At 43.3% G+C, this 19,746-nt stretch overlaps 1 protein-coding gene across 1 annotated transcript in view; it reads right to left on the minus strand.

Annotated features, from left to right (window-relative positions):
• The window catches only part of LOC106586788 (amine oxidase [flavin-containing]), a 70,801-nt gene that overhangs the window by 15,057 nt on the left and 35,998 nt on the right, over nucleotides 1–19,746 (minus strand). Inside the window, exons 4-6 of the mRNA XM_014174441.2 lie at nucleotides 4,481–4,585; nucleotides 3,245–3,336; nucleotides 2,895–3,036 (exon numbers count right to left, since the gene is read on the minus strand). Coding sequence (XP_014029916.1) covers nucleotides 2,895–3,036; nucleotides 3,245–3,336; nucleotides 4,481–4,585 — 339 coding nt within the window. The remainder of the gene's footprint in view (nucleotides 1–2,894; nucleotides 3,037–3,244; nucleotides 3,337–4,480; nucleotides 4,586–19,746) is intronic.

Raw genomic sequence — 19,746 nt, forward strand, 5'->3', positions numbered from 1 at the left:
GTTCCTTCTTCTGCCTCCACAAAAATACCTCAAACTCATTCTAAGACAGCCAGCCCGCTGGGACAGTTGATTGATGCATCTGAGGTGAATAGTAGTTGTACATTTGGACGGTGGCCCTTTTTTAATCTAGGCTGGTTTTAGGATACTTCAGTAGAACAACACGCAGGAGGTGTTTTAGAACCAAACAGGTGTGGGGGGGTGTATTGGACTGGAACCAGTCAGGCAGGGGGGTGTATTGGACTGGAACCAGTCAGACAGGGGGGTGTATTGGACTGGAACCAGTCAGGCAGGGGGTGTATTGGACTGGAACCAGTCAGGCAGGGGGGTGTATTGGACTGGAACCAGTCAGGCAGGGGGGTGTATTGGACTGGAACCAGTCAGGCAGGGGGTGTATTGGAAAGTGAGTGTGGGTCTTGGCAAGGCCACATTACAATGTAAACAAAGCTTAGTCCCGGTAAGTGTAAACTTCCTCAGCTAACTTTGTAGACCCATCATTTCTGATAAATTGACTTGGCTGGAGAGGGAGGAGACTCGAGGCCATATTGTGGCCGAAGTAACACATTTAATACAGAATTCTTCTGTGTACATGCACTTACATTCAATATGCAAGAAGCGAGAGCAAGTTACATCTCAGATGGAAGGACATAATACAACATGAATAGCATGGCATTTCCTCCTTCACTAACTTTAAACATCATCTATCTGAGCAGCTAACCGATCGCTGCAGCTGTACATAGCCCATCTGTAAATAGCCCATCCAATCTACCTACCTCATCCCCATATTGTTTTATTTACTTTTCTGCTCTTTTGCACACCAGTATTTCTACTTGCACATCATCATCTGCACATCTATCACTCCAGTGTTAATTTGCTAAATTGTAATTACTTCGCTACTATGGCCTATTTATTGCCTTACCTCCTGCCATTTGCTCACACTGTATATAGACTGTATTTTTTCCATTGTGTTATTGACTGTACGCTTGTTTATTCCATGTGTAACTCTGTGTTGTTGTTTGTGTCACACTGCTTTGCTTTATCTTGGCCAGGTCATAGTTGTAAATGAGAACTTGTTCTCAAATAGCCTACCTGGTTAAATAAAGGTGAAATAAATAAAAAATAAAACCTGCCGCACCAAAAACTTCCAATACTTTCAGACCCTACTGTATATGCAGTGCAACCTCATTTGCAACGACGCTATGCATAGCATGCATTAAAATCGACTTCAAAAGGGGAAAGCACACGCTTGAGAGCTAACTTTAGCGCTCACATGCTTTTCTATTGCTCTACCTGGTAAAGCAACACACTGAATCAATATTTTAAATACAGCGAGTCTGGACTCAGATCTTGAACACAGAACTGGAACTTCTGTCAACACCGGAGCCAGAGAACAGGCAGACCAAACAGGAAATGAAAGTGGGTGACCTCACAACAACATCCTCTAAGTGTCAACGTGTCACAATCCTCCGTCACCTAGGCAATGGGGCCATTCCAAAGTAAACAAGAAGAATGGTGTCTCCCTGGGATCTGAATAACAGCCATGTGAAGGGAGGGATTATGCCTCTAAATGAAGGAGGAAGGAACGCCCTGGAACAGCCATGTGGATGGAGGGATTATGTTCCTAAATTAAGTATTTGGGAACGACAATGAACAGCCAATTGGAGGGAGGGATTATGTTCCTATATGAAGGAGCAGGGAATGAAAATAAACAGCCATGTGGAGGGAGGGATTATGTTCCTATATGAAGGAGCAGGAACAGCCACGTGGAGGAATTATGTTCCTAAATGAACAACCAGGAACAGCCATGTGGAGGGAGGGATTATGTTCCTAAATGAACAACCAGGAACAGCCATGTGGAGGAATTATGTTCCTATATGAAGGAGCAGGAACAGCCATGTGGAGGGAGGGATTATGTTCCTATATGAAGGAGCAGGAACAGCCATGTGGAGGGAGGGATTATGTTCCTATATGAAGGACCAGGAACAGCCATGTGTAGGGAGGGATTATGTTCCTATATGAAGGAGCAGGAACAGCCATGTGGAGGGAGGGATTATGTTCCTATATGAAGGAGCAGGAACAGCCATGTGGAGAGAGGGATTATGTTCCTATATGAAGGAGCAGGAACAGCCATGTGGAGGGAGGGATTATGCCTCTAAATGAAGGAGCAGAGAAATGACAAGGAACAGCCACATGGAGGGAGGGATTATGTTCCTAAATGAAGGAGCAGGAACAGCCATGTGGAGGGAGGGATTATGTTCCTGAATGAAGGAGCAGGAACAGCCATGTGGAGGGATGGATTATGTTCCTGAATGAAGGAGCAGGAACAGCCATGTGGAGGGAGGGATTATGTTCCTAAATGGGGGAGCAGGGAACGACCAGGGACAGCCATGTGGAGGGATTATGTTCTAAATGAGGAAGCAGGGAACGACCAGGAACAGCCATGTGGAGGGATTATGTACCTAAATGAAGGAGCAGGGAACTGGAAATGCTCATTTGGAGGCTTGAAGGATGGACCAGAGGTTTAATGGTTACAATCTAAGTAGGATCCAAATGAGAATGTAATCGTTGTGGAATGTTTTGTGCTAACATGGAGGAGAGTTTACTGAGCTCAGTTGAAATGGCTCCTGGGTCAGCTCAGTAAACCTAGAACCAAAGCAAATAATAGGGTTTACCTTATTTCATCGCAATCTTGTCCTCATTCTGATTTCTATGAACATACACATAGTCAGAGAGACATGCTAGGACCCCGTATGGATATGAAAGAGCCAGTCCCCAGAGTTAGAGAGAAAGCCAGACAGACAGGCAGGAAGACAGAAAGTCTGTCAGTCAGCCAGAACGACAGACAGAGACAGCTAGCCGGGCAGCCAGCCAGTCAACCAACAAGGTGTGTACAGTACCTGTCCTCCGTTGGTGGTGGAGAAGATCCTCATGGTCCCTCCACACTGCTTGACGTACCAGAGGAACCACAGGGCAGACACCTCATGGGGTTCAGAGGTCACATTCACGTTCACAAACAGAGTGGCGAACCGCCTCGCAGAACTGTGGGGAGAGGGGGGATCGCACACACACACACACACACACACACACACACACACACACACACACACACACACACACACACACACACACACACACACACACACACACACACACACACACACACACACACAAAATTGTACATTACTAAAACATGCTGCATTGAGTTGAATGGTCCTGAGTGTATTGCAAAATGAGTGTAGTGCAGCACCTGGTCCAGCAGATCTTATCAAAGAGCTGCTTCATGGTCATCTTGTCCCACTCCTCAGCATGGGGAGCCCTCCATGGAGCCTCTCTGGGGATCTAGAACACACAGTACGAGGGTGGGAGCATTAACAAGTTGTCAGAAGTAGGGGTTGGTTTGGGATTGGACAAGGGGTTGTGGAGGGGATGGCTGCCCGGCCTAGAGAGAGATAAAGATGCTCAATGTGTTACGAGAGAGATAAAGATGCTCAATGTGTTATGAGAGAGAGAGAGAAACAAACAAACAAACCAAAACAAAGGCCAAGTATTTTCATGCTTTGTTGATTTCAAAAAAGCTTTAGACTCAATTTGGCATGAGGGTCTGCTATACAAATTGATGGAAAGTGGTGGTGGGGGAAAAACATACATTATAAAGTCCATGTTCACAAACAACAAGTGTGCTGTTAAAATTAGCAACAAGTGTGCGGTTAAAAAAGGGCCGGGAGGTGAGACAGGGATGCAGCTTAAGCCCCACCCTCTTCAACATATATATCAACAAATTGTCGAGGGCTATGGAACAGTCTGCAGCACCCGGCCTCACCCTACTTGAATCTGAAGTCAAATGTCTACTGTTTGCTGATGATCTGGTGCTTCTGTCCACAACCAAGGAGGGCCTACAGCAGCACCTAGATCTTCTGCACAGATTCTGTCAGACCTGGGCCCTGACAGTAAATCTCAGTAAGACAAATATAATGATGTTCCAAAAAAGGTCCAGTTCCCAGGACCACGAATACCAATTCCATCTAGAGGACATAAAAAAACAGTACATACCTCGGCCTAAACATCAGCGCCACAGGTAACTTCCACAAAGCTGTGAATGATCTGAGAGACAAGGCAAGAAGGGCCTTCTATGTCCATCAAAAGGAACATACAATTTGACATACCAATTAGGATCTGGCTAAAAATATTTGCATCAGTTATAGAACCCATTGCCCTTGTGAGGTCTGGGGTCCGCTCACCAATCAAGAATTCATAAAATGGGACAAACACCAAATTGAGACTCTGCATGCAGAATTCTGCAAAAATATCCTCTGTGTACAACGTAAAACACCAAATAATGCATGCAGAGCAGAATTAGGCCGATACCCGCTAAATATCAAAATCCAGAAAAAGAGCTGTTGAATTCTACAGTACAACCACCTAAAAGAAAGAAAGAAAATAAAGAAAGGAAGAAAGGAGAGAAAGAGATGATGGGTGTGTTTACCTCGCTGCCCATCTCATCCATCTTCCTCCAAAGGTTGTTGTAGTCCATCAGGGCGAATGGGTTCCACATGGGGGGGAAGGAGCCTTTGAAAGGGTAGGACTTCCCCTGTACGACACAACGTGGGACAACACATTGTTGTGTAAAATTTGATTCAAAGATTAAGGCAGAGACTATTTAATTGTATAACATAACAATATTTAATCAAGCAGCTGCAGGAGAGATCTCTCTCTTCACAGGCAAGTCAGCTAAGGACAACTTCTTATTTTTAATGACAGCCTAGGAAGGGTGGGTTAATTGCCCTGTTCAGAGTCAGAACAACAGATTTTTATCTCGTCAGCTCGGGGATTCGATCTTACAACCTCTCGGTTACCAGTCTAACACTCTAACCACTAGGCTACCTGCCACCAGTAGCCTAGTGAGAGGTCATAATAAAATCATATTGTTTACACAAGTTATTTTATACGAGCAACAGTTTCATAACACAATGGCCTTGTGTTAGGGTGCAGACATACTAGGAGTCTATGAAAGCCATAACATCACAGTCCAACACAGAACATATCCCTTGACAAGTTACAACAGCTCACCCCAAATTCTGCCACTACAACATGGAAGGGTTAGTTATCATCATCACCAACGTATACACGCACAGGACTTCAAAGAGACAATGTGGGCATGACCATAGCATTTTATATTTGTCATCATTTCATTTGAGCCAATCACATGACTGAGGCGTGGCTCTGTGCTTGTGGTGTGCTAGCGTACGGGGGGAGGGTTAGGGGGAAGGTGTAGGAGATGATTGGTTGGTAGAGGAATCCAATCAAGCCAATACCTATGCGCTGGGAGTTTCTCCCGGTCTTTCTGTATGGGATAATGAAGGCCAGGTCTGACGCGTTGGTCCACCAGACTCTTCGGTCTTAACGCATTAAGGTGGAAGTGACTTGGAACGAAATCACAACAGCAGTAACAACATCAACCATAGATTGAAGACTCCTAATGGTGAACTGAGAATGCAATCTTTTGCAAACGTCTCAGTTCAACTGACATTCCGGTCAAGTCTACTTTTGAACTGAAATAGACATGACAGAGGGAGCGGTGAAGCAATCACTCTCCTGCAGCTAGCTCCCAAGGATGATGATAACCATACGCCAGCTTGCGTAATGTTCCACCACAGATGAAAGTTAGCAGCTGATTGCACATTCAGCAAGGCAGATAAGATTCTCTCTCACTCTCAAACTATTTCTCAACCCCCTACAGGGTAATAAATGTGGTCACGAGTAGTGGGAGGTGTCAAAGGCATTAAGGTCATGTCCCCTCCCTTCTAGCTTGGCATCCAACTGATTTCCCTGTGTTTGACTGTTGTTGAAGTGAATGGTGAGTGCAGAATTCAGTGTGGTTTATCCAGGCTAGCCTTGTACACTGGTAACCGTGTAGGATGTCACGCCACACCTCGTATAACCCACTGAGAGAGAGTTTAGCATCCTGGAAGCCTGTCACTGACACTTTCACTGTGAATGAAAAAGCTGTATTTGGTGTTAAGGATCCTAAAGGGCTCTATTCGATCCATATCGTGGGAGTTCAGCGTTATGGCGTGATTGAAATTTAAAGGCAATGTTCCCACCTTAGCGCAGACTGCATTCACGGTAAACGCTGCATGTGTCTGTCATACTGAAATTACCTTTACATTTCTATCCCGCTTCAGTGATACAGATTGAATACTTTATCTGTGCTTTACTTCCAAGGGGGCGTGTGGCTTTAGCAAATAGGCTGGGGAAGCCATATCAGTTCATTTAACTGCAAGTGCACTGGGGGATAGTGTGTGTGTGTGTGTGTGTGTGTGTGTGTGTGTGTGTGTGTTTGTGTGTGTGTGTTACTCTTACATAACTTGTGTAAAGCACAAAGGTTGACAGTTAAATGGGTCGGTATGAAGACCCTAACTGCGGTTATTTCATACCCTGGATGACAGATGTGTCACACACACACACGCATGCATGAAATACAGGGGGAGAGAGAGAGTCTGAAAATGCATTGCCCAGCGCTGTGGAGAGAGCAACATGTCTGTTACCATGGAAACGTAGGAGAGAGGAGAAGGATATATCACAGCATCTGTTGTGAATTTACTACAGAGCAGAAAGTGAAACCTCATAGAATAGAAACCACAAGGGAAGGGAAAGGGGATACTTAGTCAGTCAATTGAATGCATTCAACCGAAATATGTCTTCCGCATTCTACCCAACCCCTCTGGATCAATGAGGTGCAGGGGGCTGCCTTAATAATGTATGCAGTACAGTACATTGTGTTATGTTAAAGTATACTTTTAAAACAGGTGCGGCAGCTTAAACGGGTGCAGCAGCTGTAAACAAGGGCGGCAGCTTTAAACAGGTGTTGTAGTTTTTTACGTCTCTCAGTGTGTTAGGAACTCTTATCAGTCCAATGAATACAGGTCACCATGACTACACTGAAAATGATGGAATAACGGGCATGACATTCAAAGCTGTTCACTGTTTCTCAATATCTGATAGCGATTTATCATTAGCCATTAGCCTATTAGCAACTATACTTCAAAAGGGTCCCCCATATCAATTTAATAATTACTGCCCACTGGGGAAAAACTTATTAAATCAACAATGTTTCCACATCATTTCAACAAAAATGCTGATGTGATGACGTTGTGAATCAACGTGGAAAACTGATTAGATTAGCAAAAAGTCATCAACGTAAGGGAATTTCTTATTTTTTTCTACCCAACTTTTAACCTAAATCAAATGACGTTTTATTGATATCACGTTGAATTCACGTCAGTGAACCAAATGTAAATCAAAACTAGACGTTGAAATGACGTCTGTGCCCAGTGGGTGGCCTCTTTCTCAATTTCTGATAGCGATTCCTCAGGCATTAACCAAAGCAATGCTGAGGTTGCAGCAGGCAGCTGATAGACAGTGTAAGGCAGTAGTTTGCTGATATGAGGAACCAGGCTTGGCCTTTTGGATTAGCATTAGCACTCGCTAGTAGTAAAGCTGATTAGCAGCTAGTGCGGACGCTATCCCTAATTACACAATGGGTTGGCAAGCGGCTGGATGGCTGGACCTTGATTGGCTAATTCTGGCTAATGTGCAGAGTAGTAGAGTGTATATAGTGTAGTTTAGTGTAGTGGAGTGTAGTACAGTGTGGTGTAGTGGAGTATAGTGTGGTGTAGTGGAGTGTAGTGGAGTATAGTGTGGTGGAGTGTCCATGGTTGTGGTATAAAGCCTAGATCAATGACTGAAGTGGTTGACACAGGTTTATTTAGAGGGTAGGACATACTACACCATCAATGGTGAAGCTGTGGACTTCCTGTCCTATAGTCCTATAAACTTAGTCCTGATGTCAGGTACTGAATATGAAAGCATATTTTTATTAACAGCTACTTTTTATCCTTTGAAATGCACAATATGTTGTTCCTTGAAAAAGTAAATTAACGTCTGCAAAATCTAACTCTTTCAAAAACTCTCTCAAAGAGTCTTTCATGAAACGCAAACACTAATGCATTTCCTGTATAATTCATGTCCTTCTTGTAAACCATCAAAAGACTTGACCTTTTTAAATCAGGTCAATCAGGTCATACCTGACGGTATTCCAGGGCGCGTTCTCAGAGCATGAGCAGAATAACTGGCAGGCATATTCACAGTAATTTTCAACCTCTCATTGTCCCAGTCTGTAATCCCCACATGTTTTAAGATTACCACAATCATTCCGGTTCCTAAGAACTCTAAGGCTTCATGCCACAATGCCTTTCGACCTGTAGCACTCACTTCTGTAATCATGACGTGTTTTGAAAAGCCGGTTATTGCACACATTAACTCCACCATACCAGACCCACTCCAATTTGCATACCGCCCCAACAGATCCATGGATGACGCAATCTCAATGGCTCTCCACACTGCCCTCACCCACATAGATAAGAGGAATACCTATGTGAGAATGCTGTTCATTGTCCCCTCCAAGCTCGTCACTAAGGTTAGAGGGTATGAACACCTCCCTCTGCAACTGGATCTTGGACTTCCTGATGGGCCAACCCCAGGTGGTGAGGGTAGGCAACAACACCTCCACCACTCTGATCTTTAACACAGGGGCCCCACAAGGGTGTGTGCATAGTCCCCTCCTGTACTCCCTGTTCACCCACGACTCCAACACCATTATCAAGTTCGCTGATAGCACGACGTGGTAGGCTTGATCACTGGCGACGATGAGTCAGCCTACAGGGACCTGGCAGCGTGGTGCTGGAGCAACAACCTCTCCCTCAACCTCAGCAAGACCAATGAGCTGATCGTGGATTACAGGAAACAGGGGGGGCGAGAGGGCGAGTATGCCCCTATCCACATCGATGGGGCGGCAGTGGAGCAGGTAGACAGCTTCCTTAAAATGGTCCAAACACACACGCAGTCATGAAGAAGGCGAAACAGTGCCTCTTTCCCCAAAGGAGGTTGAAAAAGTTTGGCATGGGCCCTCAAATCCTCTACGTCTGTACAATTGAGAGCATATTGACTGGCTGCATCACTGCTTGGTATGGCAATAGCACCGCCCTCAATCGCATGGCGCTACAGAAGGTTGTGCGGACAACCCAGTATAGTACTGGAGCCAAGCTCCCTGCCATCCAGGACCTACAGTATATAACAGGCGGTGTGAAAAGTCGGCCCAGAAAATCAAAGACTCCAACCACCCAAGCCATAGACTATTTTCTCTGCTGCCGCACGGCAAGATATACCGGTGCATCAAGTCTGACACCAACAGGCACTTGAACAGCTGCTATCCCCAAGCAATACGACTTATAAATAGCTAACAAAATATAGATCATTCAGAAAGTATTCAGACCCCTTGACTTTTTCCACATTTTGTTACGTTCCAGCCTTATTTAAAAAATAATAATAATCCTCATCAATCTACACACAATAGCCCATAATGACAAAGAGAAAACAGGTTTAGACATTTTTGCAAATGTATAAAAAAAAACAGAACTATCACATTTACCTTTTGCTATGAGACTCAAAATTCAGCTCAGGTGCATCCTGTTTCCATTGATCATCCCTGAGAGGTTTCTATAACTTGATTGGAGTCCACCTGTAGCAAATTCAATTGATTGGACATGATTTGGAAAGGCAGACACCTTTCTATTTAAGGTCCCACAGTTGACCGTGCATGTCATAGCAAAAACCAAACCACGGGGTCGAAGAAACTTTCCGTAGAGCTGGGGAAGGGTACCAAAAAATGTCTACAGCATTGAAGGTCCCCAAGAACACAGTGGCCTCCATCATTCTTAAATTGTAGAAGTTTGGAACCATCAAGACTCTGTCTAGAGTTGGCCGCCCGGCCAAACTAAGCAATCGGCGAGAAAGGCCTTGGTCAGGGAGGTGGCCAAGAACCTGATGGTCTGACAGATCTCCAGAGTTCCTCTGTGGAGATGGGAGAACCTTCCAGAAGGACCACCATCTCTGCAGCACTCCACCAATCAGGCCTTTATGGTAGAGTGGCCAGATGGAAGCCGCTCTTCAGTAAAAGGCACATGACAGCCTGTTTGGAGTTTGCCAAAAGGCACCTAAAGGACTCTCAGACCACACGAAACAAGATTCTGTGGTCTGATGAAACCAAGATTTAACTCAAGTCTGAAGGAAACCTGGTACCATACATACGGTGAAGCACGGTGGTGGCAGCATCATGTTGTGGTGATGTTTTTCAGCGGCAGGGACTGGGAGACTAGTCAGCATCGAGGGAAAGATGAATGGAGAAAAGTACAGAGAGATCCTTGATGAAAACCTGCTCTAGAGTGCTCAGGACCTCAGACTGGGGTGAAGGTTCACCTTCCAACAGGACAATGACCCTAAGTCAACAGCCAAGACAACACAGGAGTGGCTTTGGGACAAGTCTCTGAATGTCCTTGAGTGGCCCAGCCAGAGCCCGGACTTGAACTCGATCAAACATCTCTGGAGAAACCCTGAAAATAGCTGTGCAGCAATGTTCCCCATCCAACCTGACAGAGCTTGAGAGGATCTACAAAGAAGAATGGGAGAAAGTCCCCAAATACAGGTGTTTCAAGCTTGATATTTCAGTTGTTATTTTTAGTACATTTGAAACATTTCTACAAACCTGTTTTTGCTTTGTCATTATGGGGTATTGTGTGTAGATTAATGAGGGAAAAAAAGATTTCATCCATTTTAGAATAAGGCTGTAACGTATCAAAATGTGGAAAAAGTCAAGAGGTCTGAATACTTTCTGAATGCTCTGTAGCTATACGGCCTGAGTTAACCTTGTATCTTTATTGACCTTTTAATTTAAATCTTTGCACTGTCTCTGTCACGTCCCGACCATAGAATGCTCTTATTTTCTATGGTAGAGTAGGTCAGGGCGTGACTGGGGAGGTTTATCTAGTTTATTTACTTCTATGTGGGGTTCTAGTTTATTTTTTCAGTTTTTTTTATAAATATGATTCCCAGTTAGAGGCAGCTGGTCATCATTGTCTCTAATTGGGGATCATATTTAAGTAGTTGTTTTTCCCACCTGTGTTTGTGGGATATTGTTTTGAGTTAGTGCATGTAGCACCTCTTTAGTCACGTTTTGTTTATTCTTTATTGTTTTTGTATTTTGGCTAAGTTTCACATATTAATAAAGATGTGGAACGATACTCACGCTGCACCTTGGTCCTTCTCCGCACACAAACGTGACAGAATATCCCACCACCCACGGACCAAGCAGCGTGCCCAGGAGGAGCAGGGATCCTGGGCATGGGAGGAAAGCCAGGAGTGGAAGACATCCTGGACTTTGGATGAAATAATGGCAGGAGACAAAAGCCTGCCATGGAAGCAGGCGGAAGCAGCGAGGGAGGAGAATCTGCGACGCCGGGGCTCGCGACCACGAAGACAGCCCGAAAGACAGACCAATTTTTTGGGGGGTGGGGGGACACACGGGTTGGTCAGCGAAGCATACTATATACACACGAAATATTGAAAATAATTAGTTCCAATACCATATTTACATGTGTAGGTATACTGTAGTGATGGAGGAAGATACGCTATATATACAAAAGTATGTGGACGCCCCTTCAAATTAGTGGATTTGGCTATTTCAGCCACACCCGTTGCTGACAGGTGTATAAAATCGAGCACTCAGCCATGCAATCTCCATAGACAAAAATTGGCAGTAAAATGGCCTTACTGAACAGCTCAGTGACTTTCAAACGTGGCAGCGTCATAGGATTCCACCTTTCCAACAAGTCAGTTCGTCCCGGTCAACAGTAAGTGCTTTTATTGTTAAGTGAAAACGTCTAGGACTAACAACGGCTCAGCCGCGAAGTGGTAAGCTGTGAGCCGCGAAGTGGTATGCCTAGCTTCAGTAGACTCAGATCTCAACCCTCAACTACAACCCAAACCCTAGCTTTATCTCTACATCCCTGTTCAACCCTAGCTAGGTTTACCACCTTACAAGCTCACAGAACTGGACTGCCAAGTGCTAAAGAGCACTTGGCAGGAAGATAAAACTAGGGTTAGGTTTGAACAGGGAGATAAAGCTAGGGTTAAGGTTGAAAAGGGAGATAAAGCTAGGGTTAGGGTTGAACAGGGATGTAGAGATAAAGCTAGGGTTTGGGTTGTAGTTGAGGGTTGAGATCTGAGTCTACTGAAGCTAGGCATACTGTTATTTAACAGCAGTAGACATGTCATAGCCTGGTCCCAGATCTATGTAGCCTGGGACCAGGCCACTGTCCCTTAACACACTCTTCTCTGGTTCAATGGCCATAATAAATACACAAATATTATACAGTACAAGACTAATGAAATACATTTCCTTATAACAAAAGGAAGGAGATGAGGAAAGAAGCAAACTATTGAGATGTAGGGGTGGTTCTGGGCATGCCTAGTAGAGCAGGGTTGAATGATCATGTGCCAGAGGTCATGTGCCAGAGGGCTCTTCCACGAGAAAACCACGGAACCCTGTGACATCATCCACATGACCACTCTGCTGCATTCTACTTTGCTGCTGCGTGTGTGTGTGTGTGTGTGTGTGTGTGTGTGTGTGTGTGTGTGTGTGTATGTGTGTGTGTGGTGGGGGGGGGTCGCACTAGTGTGTGTGTACATAGGCCTACGTGCGCGCGTCTGCTCATGTGTGTGTGATTGAGAGTGAATGACTCTAAAGTCCATGTTTTTATGGTTTCAGCGTTTCCGCGTTTGCCAACATCCTCCCTCAACATGCCCCATCACACAGGAAGGGTATTGAGATGAGTTCCATACAGTAGAAACCAGTTCAGAGAGCACGCTGATTTACAGTGGAGGGAGTAGGTTAACCTGGGTATAAGGCTGAAGCCAGAGGGACCAATCTAATATGGAGGTAGACAATACTGTGTTAAGAATAATGCTGCTACTAGTTTAATAATATATGAGGGATATCTTGGAGAGAGAGGAGAGAGAGGGAGGGGGGCAGAGGGAGGGGAGAGAGAGAAAGAAAGAAAGAAAGAAAGAAAGAAAGAAAGAAAGAAAGAAAGAAAGAAAGAAAGAAAGAAAGAAAGAAAGAAAGAAAGAAAGAAAGAAAGAAAGAAAGAAAGAGAAAGAAAAAGAAAGAAAGGAGAGAGAGGAGGCGAGAAAGAAAGAGAAGGGGGGTGGCTGCAGCTCTTTCTTTTTTCTCTCTCTCTTTCCTCCCTCTCTCCGGGCCACTCTGGGGAGGAGAAACCACATTAGAAAACTCCTTCAGGCAGAGATTAGCATCTCCAGTCGCTAACGCTCACTGCTAATGCTCACTGCTAATGCTCCAGAGAGGCTGGGCACACGGGTGGGTGGTCACTAGATGGCCATGCTGGAAAGGACCATATTGTCATCAGAACTTATGAGCAACTATGTGGAGTAAAGGTTAGAGTTGTGGTTGAGGCTAAAGGGTAAGGGGAAAAAGGGATACCTAGTCTAGGGTTGAACAGGGATGTGGACATGAAGCTAGGATTAGGGTTAGGGTTGTGGCTAGAAGGCACAGTTAGTCCGTCATCTCTAGCATGGCCAGTTAGTGGTTATCTGATTAAATGGTTACCCGGACCATCTGCATTGACCCTATCTTGCACTGACTCTTTGAACATTCACATGACTACGTATACATTATATATACTGTACACTCTCTCACACACACTGTCACTCTCACACAAAACCCAGACACATTCACATACACTACATATACACATAACACACACGCATACTGACACAACACACACAAACACATATGCTGCTGCTACTCTGTTCTTTATTATCTGTCCTGATGCCTAGTCACTTTACCCTGCCTTCATGTACATATCTACCTCAAATACCTTATTATTATCTATCCTGATGCCTAGTCACTTTACCCTGCCTTCATGTACATATCCACCTCAAATACCTTATTATTATCATCATCATCTATCCTGCCTAGTCACTTTAACCTGCTTTCATGTACATATCTACCTCAAATACAGTGGCTTGCGAAAGTATTCACACCCCTTGGCATTTTTCCTATTTTGTTGCCTTACAACCTGGAATTAAAAAAGATTTTGGGGGGGTTTGTATCATTTGATTTACACAACATGCCTACCACTTTGAAGATGCAAAATATTTTTTTCTTGTGAAACAAACAAGAAATAAGACAAAAAAAAACGGAAAACTTGAGCGTGCATAACTATTCACCCCCTCAAAGTCAATACTTTGTAGAGCCACCTTTTGCAGCAATTACAGCTGCAAGTCACTTGGGGTATGTCTCTATGAGCTTGGCACATCTAGCCACTGGGATTTTTGCCCATTCTTCAAGGCAAAACTGCTCCAGCTCCTTCAAGTTGGATGGGTTCCGCTGGTGTACAGCAATCTTTAAGTCATACCACAGATTCTTAATTGGATTGAGGTCTGGGCTCTGACTAGGCCATTCCAAGACACTTAAATGTTTCCCCTTAAACCACTCGAGTGTTGCTTTAGCAGTATGCTTAGGGTCATTGTCCTGCTGGAAGGTGAACCTCTGTCCCAGTCTCAAATCTCTGGAAGACAAACAGGTTTCCCTCAAGAATTAACCTGTATTTACCACAACCAATTTCCCAGTCCCTGCTGATAAAAAACATCCCCACAGCATGATTCTGCCACCACGCTTCACTGTTGTTCTCGGGGTGATGAGAGGTGTTGGGTTTGCACCAGACATAACATTTTCCTTGATGGCCAAAAAGCTCAATTTTAGTCTCATCTGACCAGAGTACCTTCTTCCATATGTTTGGGGAGTCTCCCACATGCCTTTAGGCAAACACCAAACATGTTTGCTTATTTTTTTCTGTCCACTCTTTCGTAAAGCCCAGCTCTGTGGAGTGTACAGCTTAAAGTGGTACTATGGACAGATACTCCAATCTCCGCAATGGAGCTTTGCAGCTCCTTCAGGTTTATCTTCGGTCTCTTTGTTGCCTCTCTGATTAATGTCCTCCTTGGCTGGTCTGTGAGTTTTGGTGGGCAGCCCTCTCTTGGCAGGTTTGTTGTGGTGGCATATCCATTCTCCATGGGATGTTCAAAGTTTATGATATTTTCTTATAACCCAACCCTGATCTGTACTTCTCCACAATGTTGTCCCTGACCTGTTTGGAGAGCTCCTTGGTCTTCATAGTGTCACTTGCTTGGTGGTGCACCTTACTTAGTGGTGTTGCTGACAGGTGTATATGTACTGATATCATGTGACAGATCATGTGACACTCACAGGTGGACTTTATTTAACTAATTATGTGACTTCTGAAGGTAATTGGTTGCACCATATCTGATTTAGGGGCTTCATTTCAAAGGGGGTGAATACATATGCACGCACCACTTTTCAGTTTTTTAGAATTTTTTTAAACAAGTTATTTTTTTTATTTCACTTCACCAATTAGGACTATTTTCTGTATGTCCATTACATGAAATCCAAATAAAACTCTATTTAAATGACAGGTTGTAATGCAACAAAATAGGAAAAACACCAAAGTGAATGAATACTTTTGCAAGGCACTACCTTATTATTATCTATCCTGATGCCTTTACCCTGCCTTCATGTACCTCATACACCTCCACATTGATCTGGTACTAGTGCTCCTAGGGCTGTGACAGTCGGTTGGTCTCACGGTAATTGACTGTTATTTAACAATTAACATATCTCCTGGCTTCCACATATAGCATACAAGCCATTTTAAAAAGTCTAATAAATCCATGTAATATAGCTTACACCTTCACAATAAATCCATAATTTGTTTTAGACAAGTCTAAAGATGCATGATATGAAGAAAATGTACCGTAATTTCCGGACTATTGAGCGTACCTGAATATAAGCCGCACCTACTGAATTTAAAAAAAAGTATTATTTTGAACATAAATAAGCCGCACATGTCTATAAGCCGCAGCTGCCTACCGGTACATTGAAACAAATGAACTTTACACAGGCTTTAACGAAACACGGCTTGTAACAAAAATAAATAGGCTTTAACGAAACACGGCTTGTAACAAAAATAAATAGACTTTAACGAAACACGGCTTGTAACAAAAATAAATACGCTTTAACGAAACACGGCTTGTAACAAAAATAAATAGGCTTTAACGAAACACGGCTTTCCGGAAATTACGGTAGTCCATTTCAGAAGAGAAGAATAGCATTCTCTGTATTGAGCGGTTAGTAATTGCTTAATTTTAGAGTTATTAATGTAACTTTAGTTGTTCTACAAACGTTGGGCTATATGTTTAGATTTTTAATACAATGTAAGGCTGCATGATGCGACTAATGATGATTTGCTAAAAGTCGCTTGAAAGACATGAGCTCTGCTTAGTTTTTTGTGCAGGCTGCACACTCAAATAGTCTCTCATTCACAATTTGACAAGCACGTGATAATGCCTTGAATTTCACGGCAGCATCCCCTTTTTGGCCGTAATGCACCCTAAAAAAATGTAATGTGCCCTTCTCCCTGAGTGTGCTGTGCAATCGGAAGTCCTCTCACTCGCATGGCTCTCCATCACGTGATAAGGTCTTTCTCAAAGGCTTCAAGTGAAGACAGACACATTGGGGACGCAACTGAACGCGTCCTTATGCAACTCCGAGGTGCATATTGAAGATATTGGAAGAACTGTCCAGATTTACTTCTAGTCAGCCAACAAAATGAGTAGGCCTAACGAACAGCAGAAGCAATAGCCTATGTCAATCTATTATCCCCCATAGTACAAAAGTCCACCTATTCTGTGTGAGAAATAAATATTCCAAACATAGTCTGGGACAGTTGTGGGATGCAATAGATCCCAAATGAATACAACCACTAGCATCACAAACCTTTTTACACAATGTGGCTGACGCAACAGATCAGAACATTTAGCTTAAAATGTTGATGAACTATTAGGCTATTTCTTCACATTATAAGCGCTGCAATGCGCACATGGTAGTAGGCTATAAGCGTGAATGTTCCATTCGCGGAAAACACCATTATAAACAGTGACCGCAAATGCAATTATGCATGCAATGCTTTTATCATAAAGGTGCATTTTTATGGTGAAAATGATCTTCCCCAAACTTGAAACTCACGTGCTGCTTATATATGCCAGTCAGGCTCCGCACCCCTTGTTAAAGCGGATTTAATGCGCTTAATTTTAAGAAGTTATTTGGCCACTTTAGTTGTGATACAAACCTTATTAAAACATGTAGGCCTATGGGTTAGGCTACTTGAGGTGTGCGACTGTGATTACATTTACGTCATTTAGCAGATGCTCTTATCCAGAGCAACTTACAGTAGTGAATACATACATTTCATATTCATTTCATGCATTTTTTGTACTAGCCCCCCGTGGGAATCGAACCCACAACCCTGACATTGCACACACCATGCTGGCGTTGCAAACGCCATGCTCTACCAACTGAGCCACAGGGAAGGACAGATTAGATGAGGTGTGTGACTATGATTCACAAGTGATAATACATAATTCACAAGTGATAGACTAATAGACTGTCACCCATCAGACTATTCTTGATGTAATCTTGTCTTTACATATACTACATAATATATGTGTGACATTTGATTTAGAATGGACCATTATCATGCACCTGAAAATACATGTCATCTGTTCACTCAAATAGCGAATGGAGGACGCTTTTCCCCGTGGTTTATTTTCATGACAGCCAGGTAGGCTATACTCCTGTGGTGAATATAAGCAATGTGCTTAAGTTCTCTAGGGTAGGGGGCAGTATTTTGACGTCCGGATGAAAGGCGTGCCCAAATTAAACTGCCTGCTACTCAGGCTCAGAAGGTAGGATATGCATATTATTAGTAGATTTGGATAGAAAACACACTGAAGTTTCTAAAACTGTTTGAATGATGTCTGTGAGTATAACAGAACTCATACGGCAGGCAAAAACCTGAGAAAAATCCAACCAGGAAGTGGGAAATCTGAGAGTTGTAGTTTTTTCAAGTGATTGCCTATTGCCTATACAGTGACTTAGGGTTCATTTTGCACTTCCTAAGGCTTCCACTAGATGTCAACAGTCTTTAGAATGTTGTTTCATGCTTCTACTGTGAATATGGAGCAAACAAGAGGGCCTGGCGTCAGATGAGTGAGGAAATGACATGAGCTCAGAGATGCGCGCTCACGTGAGTGTGAGCTGTGTTCCTTTTCTTTTCTGAAGACATTGGAATTGTCCGGTTGGAATATTACTGAAGATTTATGTTAAAAACGTCCTAAAGATTGATGCTATACATCGTTTGACATATTTCTACGAACGTAAATATAACTTTTTTTAAACTTTTCGTCGTGACATTTTTCGCGCACTTTCTGCATTTGGAGTAGTGGACAGAACGCGCAAACAAAAAGGAGGTATTTGGACATAAATGATGGACTTTATCGAACAAAACAAACATCTATTGTGGACCTGGTACATTTTACATTTTTAGTCATTTAGCAGACGCTCTTATCCAGAGCGACTTACAGTAGTGAATACATCTCTTTTTCTTCCCATACTGGTCCCCCGTGGGAATCGAACCCACAAACCTGGCGTAGCAAACACCATGCTCTACCAACTGAGCCACACAGGTATGGTATTCCTGCAAGTGCATTCTGATGAAGATCATCAAAGGTTAGTGAATATTTATAATATTATTTCTGAGTTTTATTGACTCCACAAAATGGCGGGTTTGGTTTCGTGTCTGAACGCTGTACTCAGATTATTGCAAAGTGTGCTTTCGCTGTAAAGTTTTTTTGAAATCTGACACAGCGGTTGCATTAAGGAGAGGTATCTATAATTCTTTGAATTACAGTTTAATATTTATCAACGTTTATGATGAGTATTTCTGTAAATTGATGTGCTCATTCACCGGAAGTTTTGGGAGGCAAAACATTTCTGAACATCACACGCCAATGTAAAATGGGGTTTTTGGATATAAATATGAACTTTATCGAGCAAAACATACATGTATTGTGTAACATGAAGTCTTATGAGTGCCATCTGATGAAGATCATCAAAGGTTAGTGATTCATTTTAGCTGTATTTATGGTTTTTGTGACGCCTCTCCTTGCTTGGAAAATGGCTGTGTGGTTTTTCTTGTCAAGGTGATGTGCTAACATAATCTAATGCTATGCTTTTGCCGTAAAGCCTTTTTGAAATCGGACAATGTGGTTGGATTAAGGAGAAGCGTATCTTTAAAATGGGATATAATAGTTGTATGTTTGAGAAATTTCAATTATGAGATTTTTGATGTTTTGAATTTGGCGCCCTGCTATTTCACTGGCTGTTGAATAGTGTGTCCCGCAGGTGGGACGGTCACGTCCCACATACCCAAGAGAGGTTAATATTAGGAAAGTTGAGAAATAAATATAATAGGACTTAGCCTATTGAAAGCTGATGGGATCCTCGTCTTTTTATTAGAGGCCATCACTCTGTTTTCTCCTGCAGTTGCATAGCCTATAGAAATGTTGCGCAACATGAGCTCATGGGCTCTCATGAAGTGTTTGATTAGATTTCGATTACATTGGCAGTGATGTCAGAGTGATTAGAGGGACAATAAAGTGCTGAGTACAGTGGTTCTTCCTTTAAAAGTTTTGAGCTTATGCCGTGACAGTTTGTGGTAGATTGTGGTAAATTGCGTCATTCTGGCAACAATGGCTGACACTTAAAAAACGTGCCATTGAATTCTGTGGCACCTCGCAAGCTGTACTGCAGTAGGCCGCAACTTTTAAAGGAAGAACCACTTCCCCAGGCAGGTAGCAAGTTTGGTACGCTACTAATGACCAGCAGCAGCATCAGAGCTTGGAGAAATCTAATTACCG

The sequence above is a fragment of the Salmo salar genome, chromosome ssa25, assembly GCF_905237065.1.
Source record: "Salmo salar chromosome ssa25, Ssal_v3.1, whole genome shotgun sequence".
Lineage (NCBI taxonomy): Eukaryota > Metazoa > Chordata > Actinopteri > Salmoniformes > Salmonidae > Salmo > Salmo salar.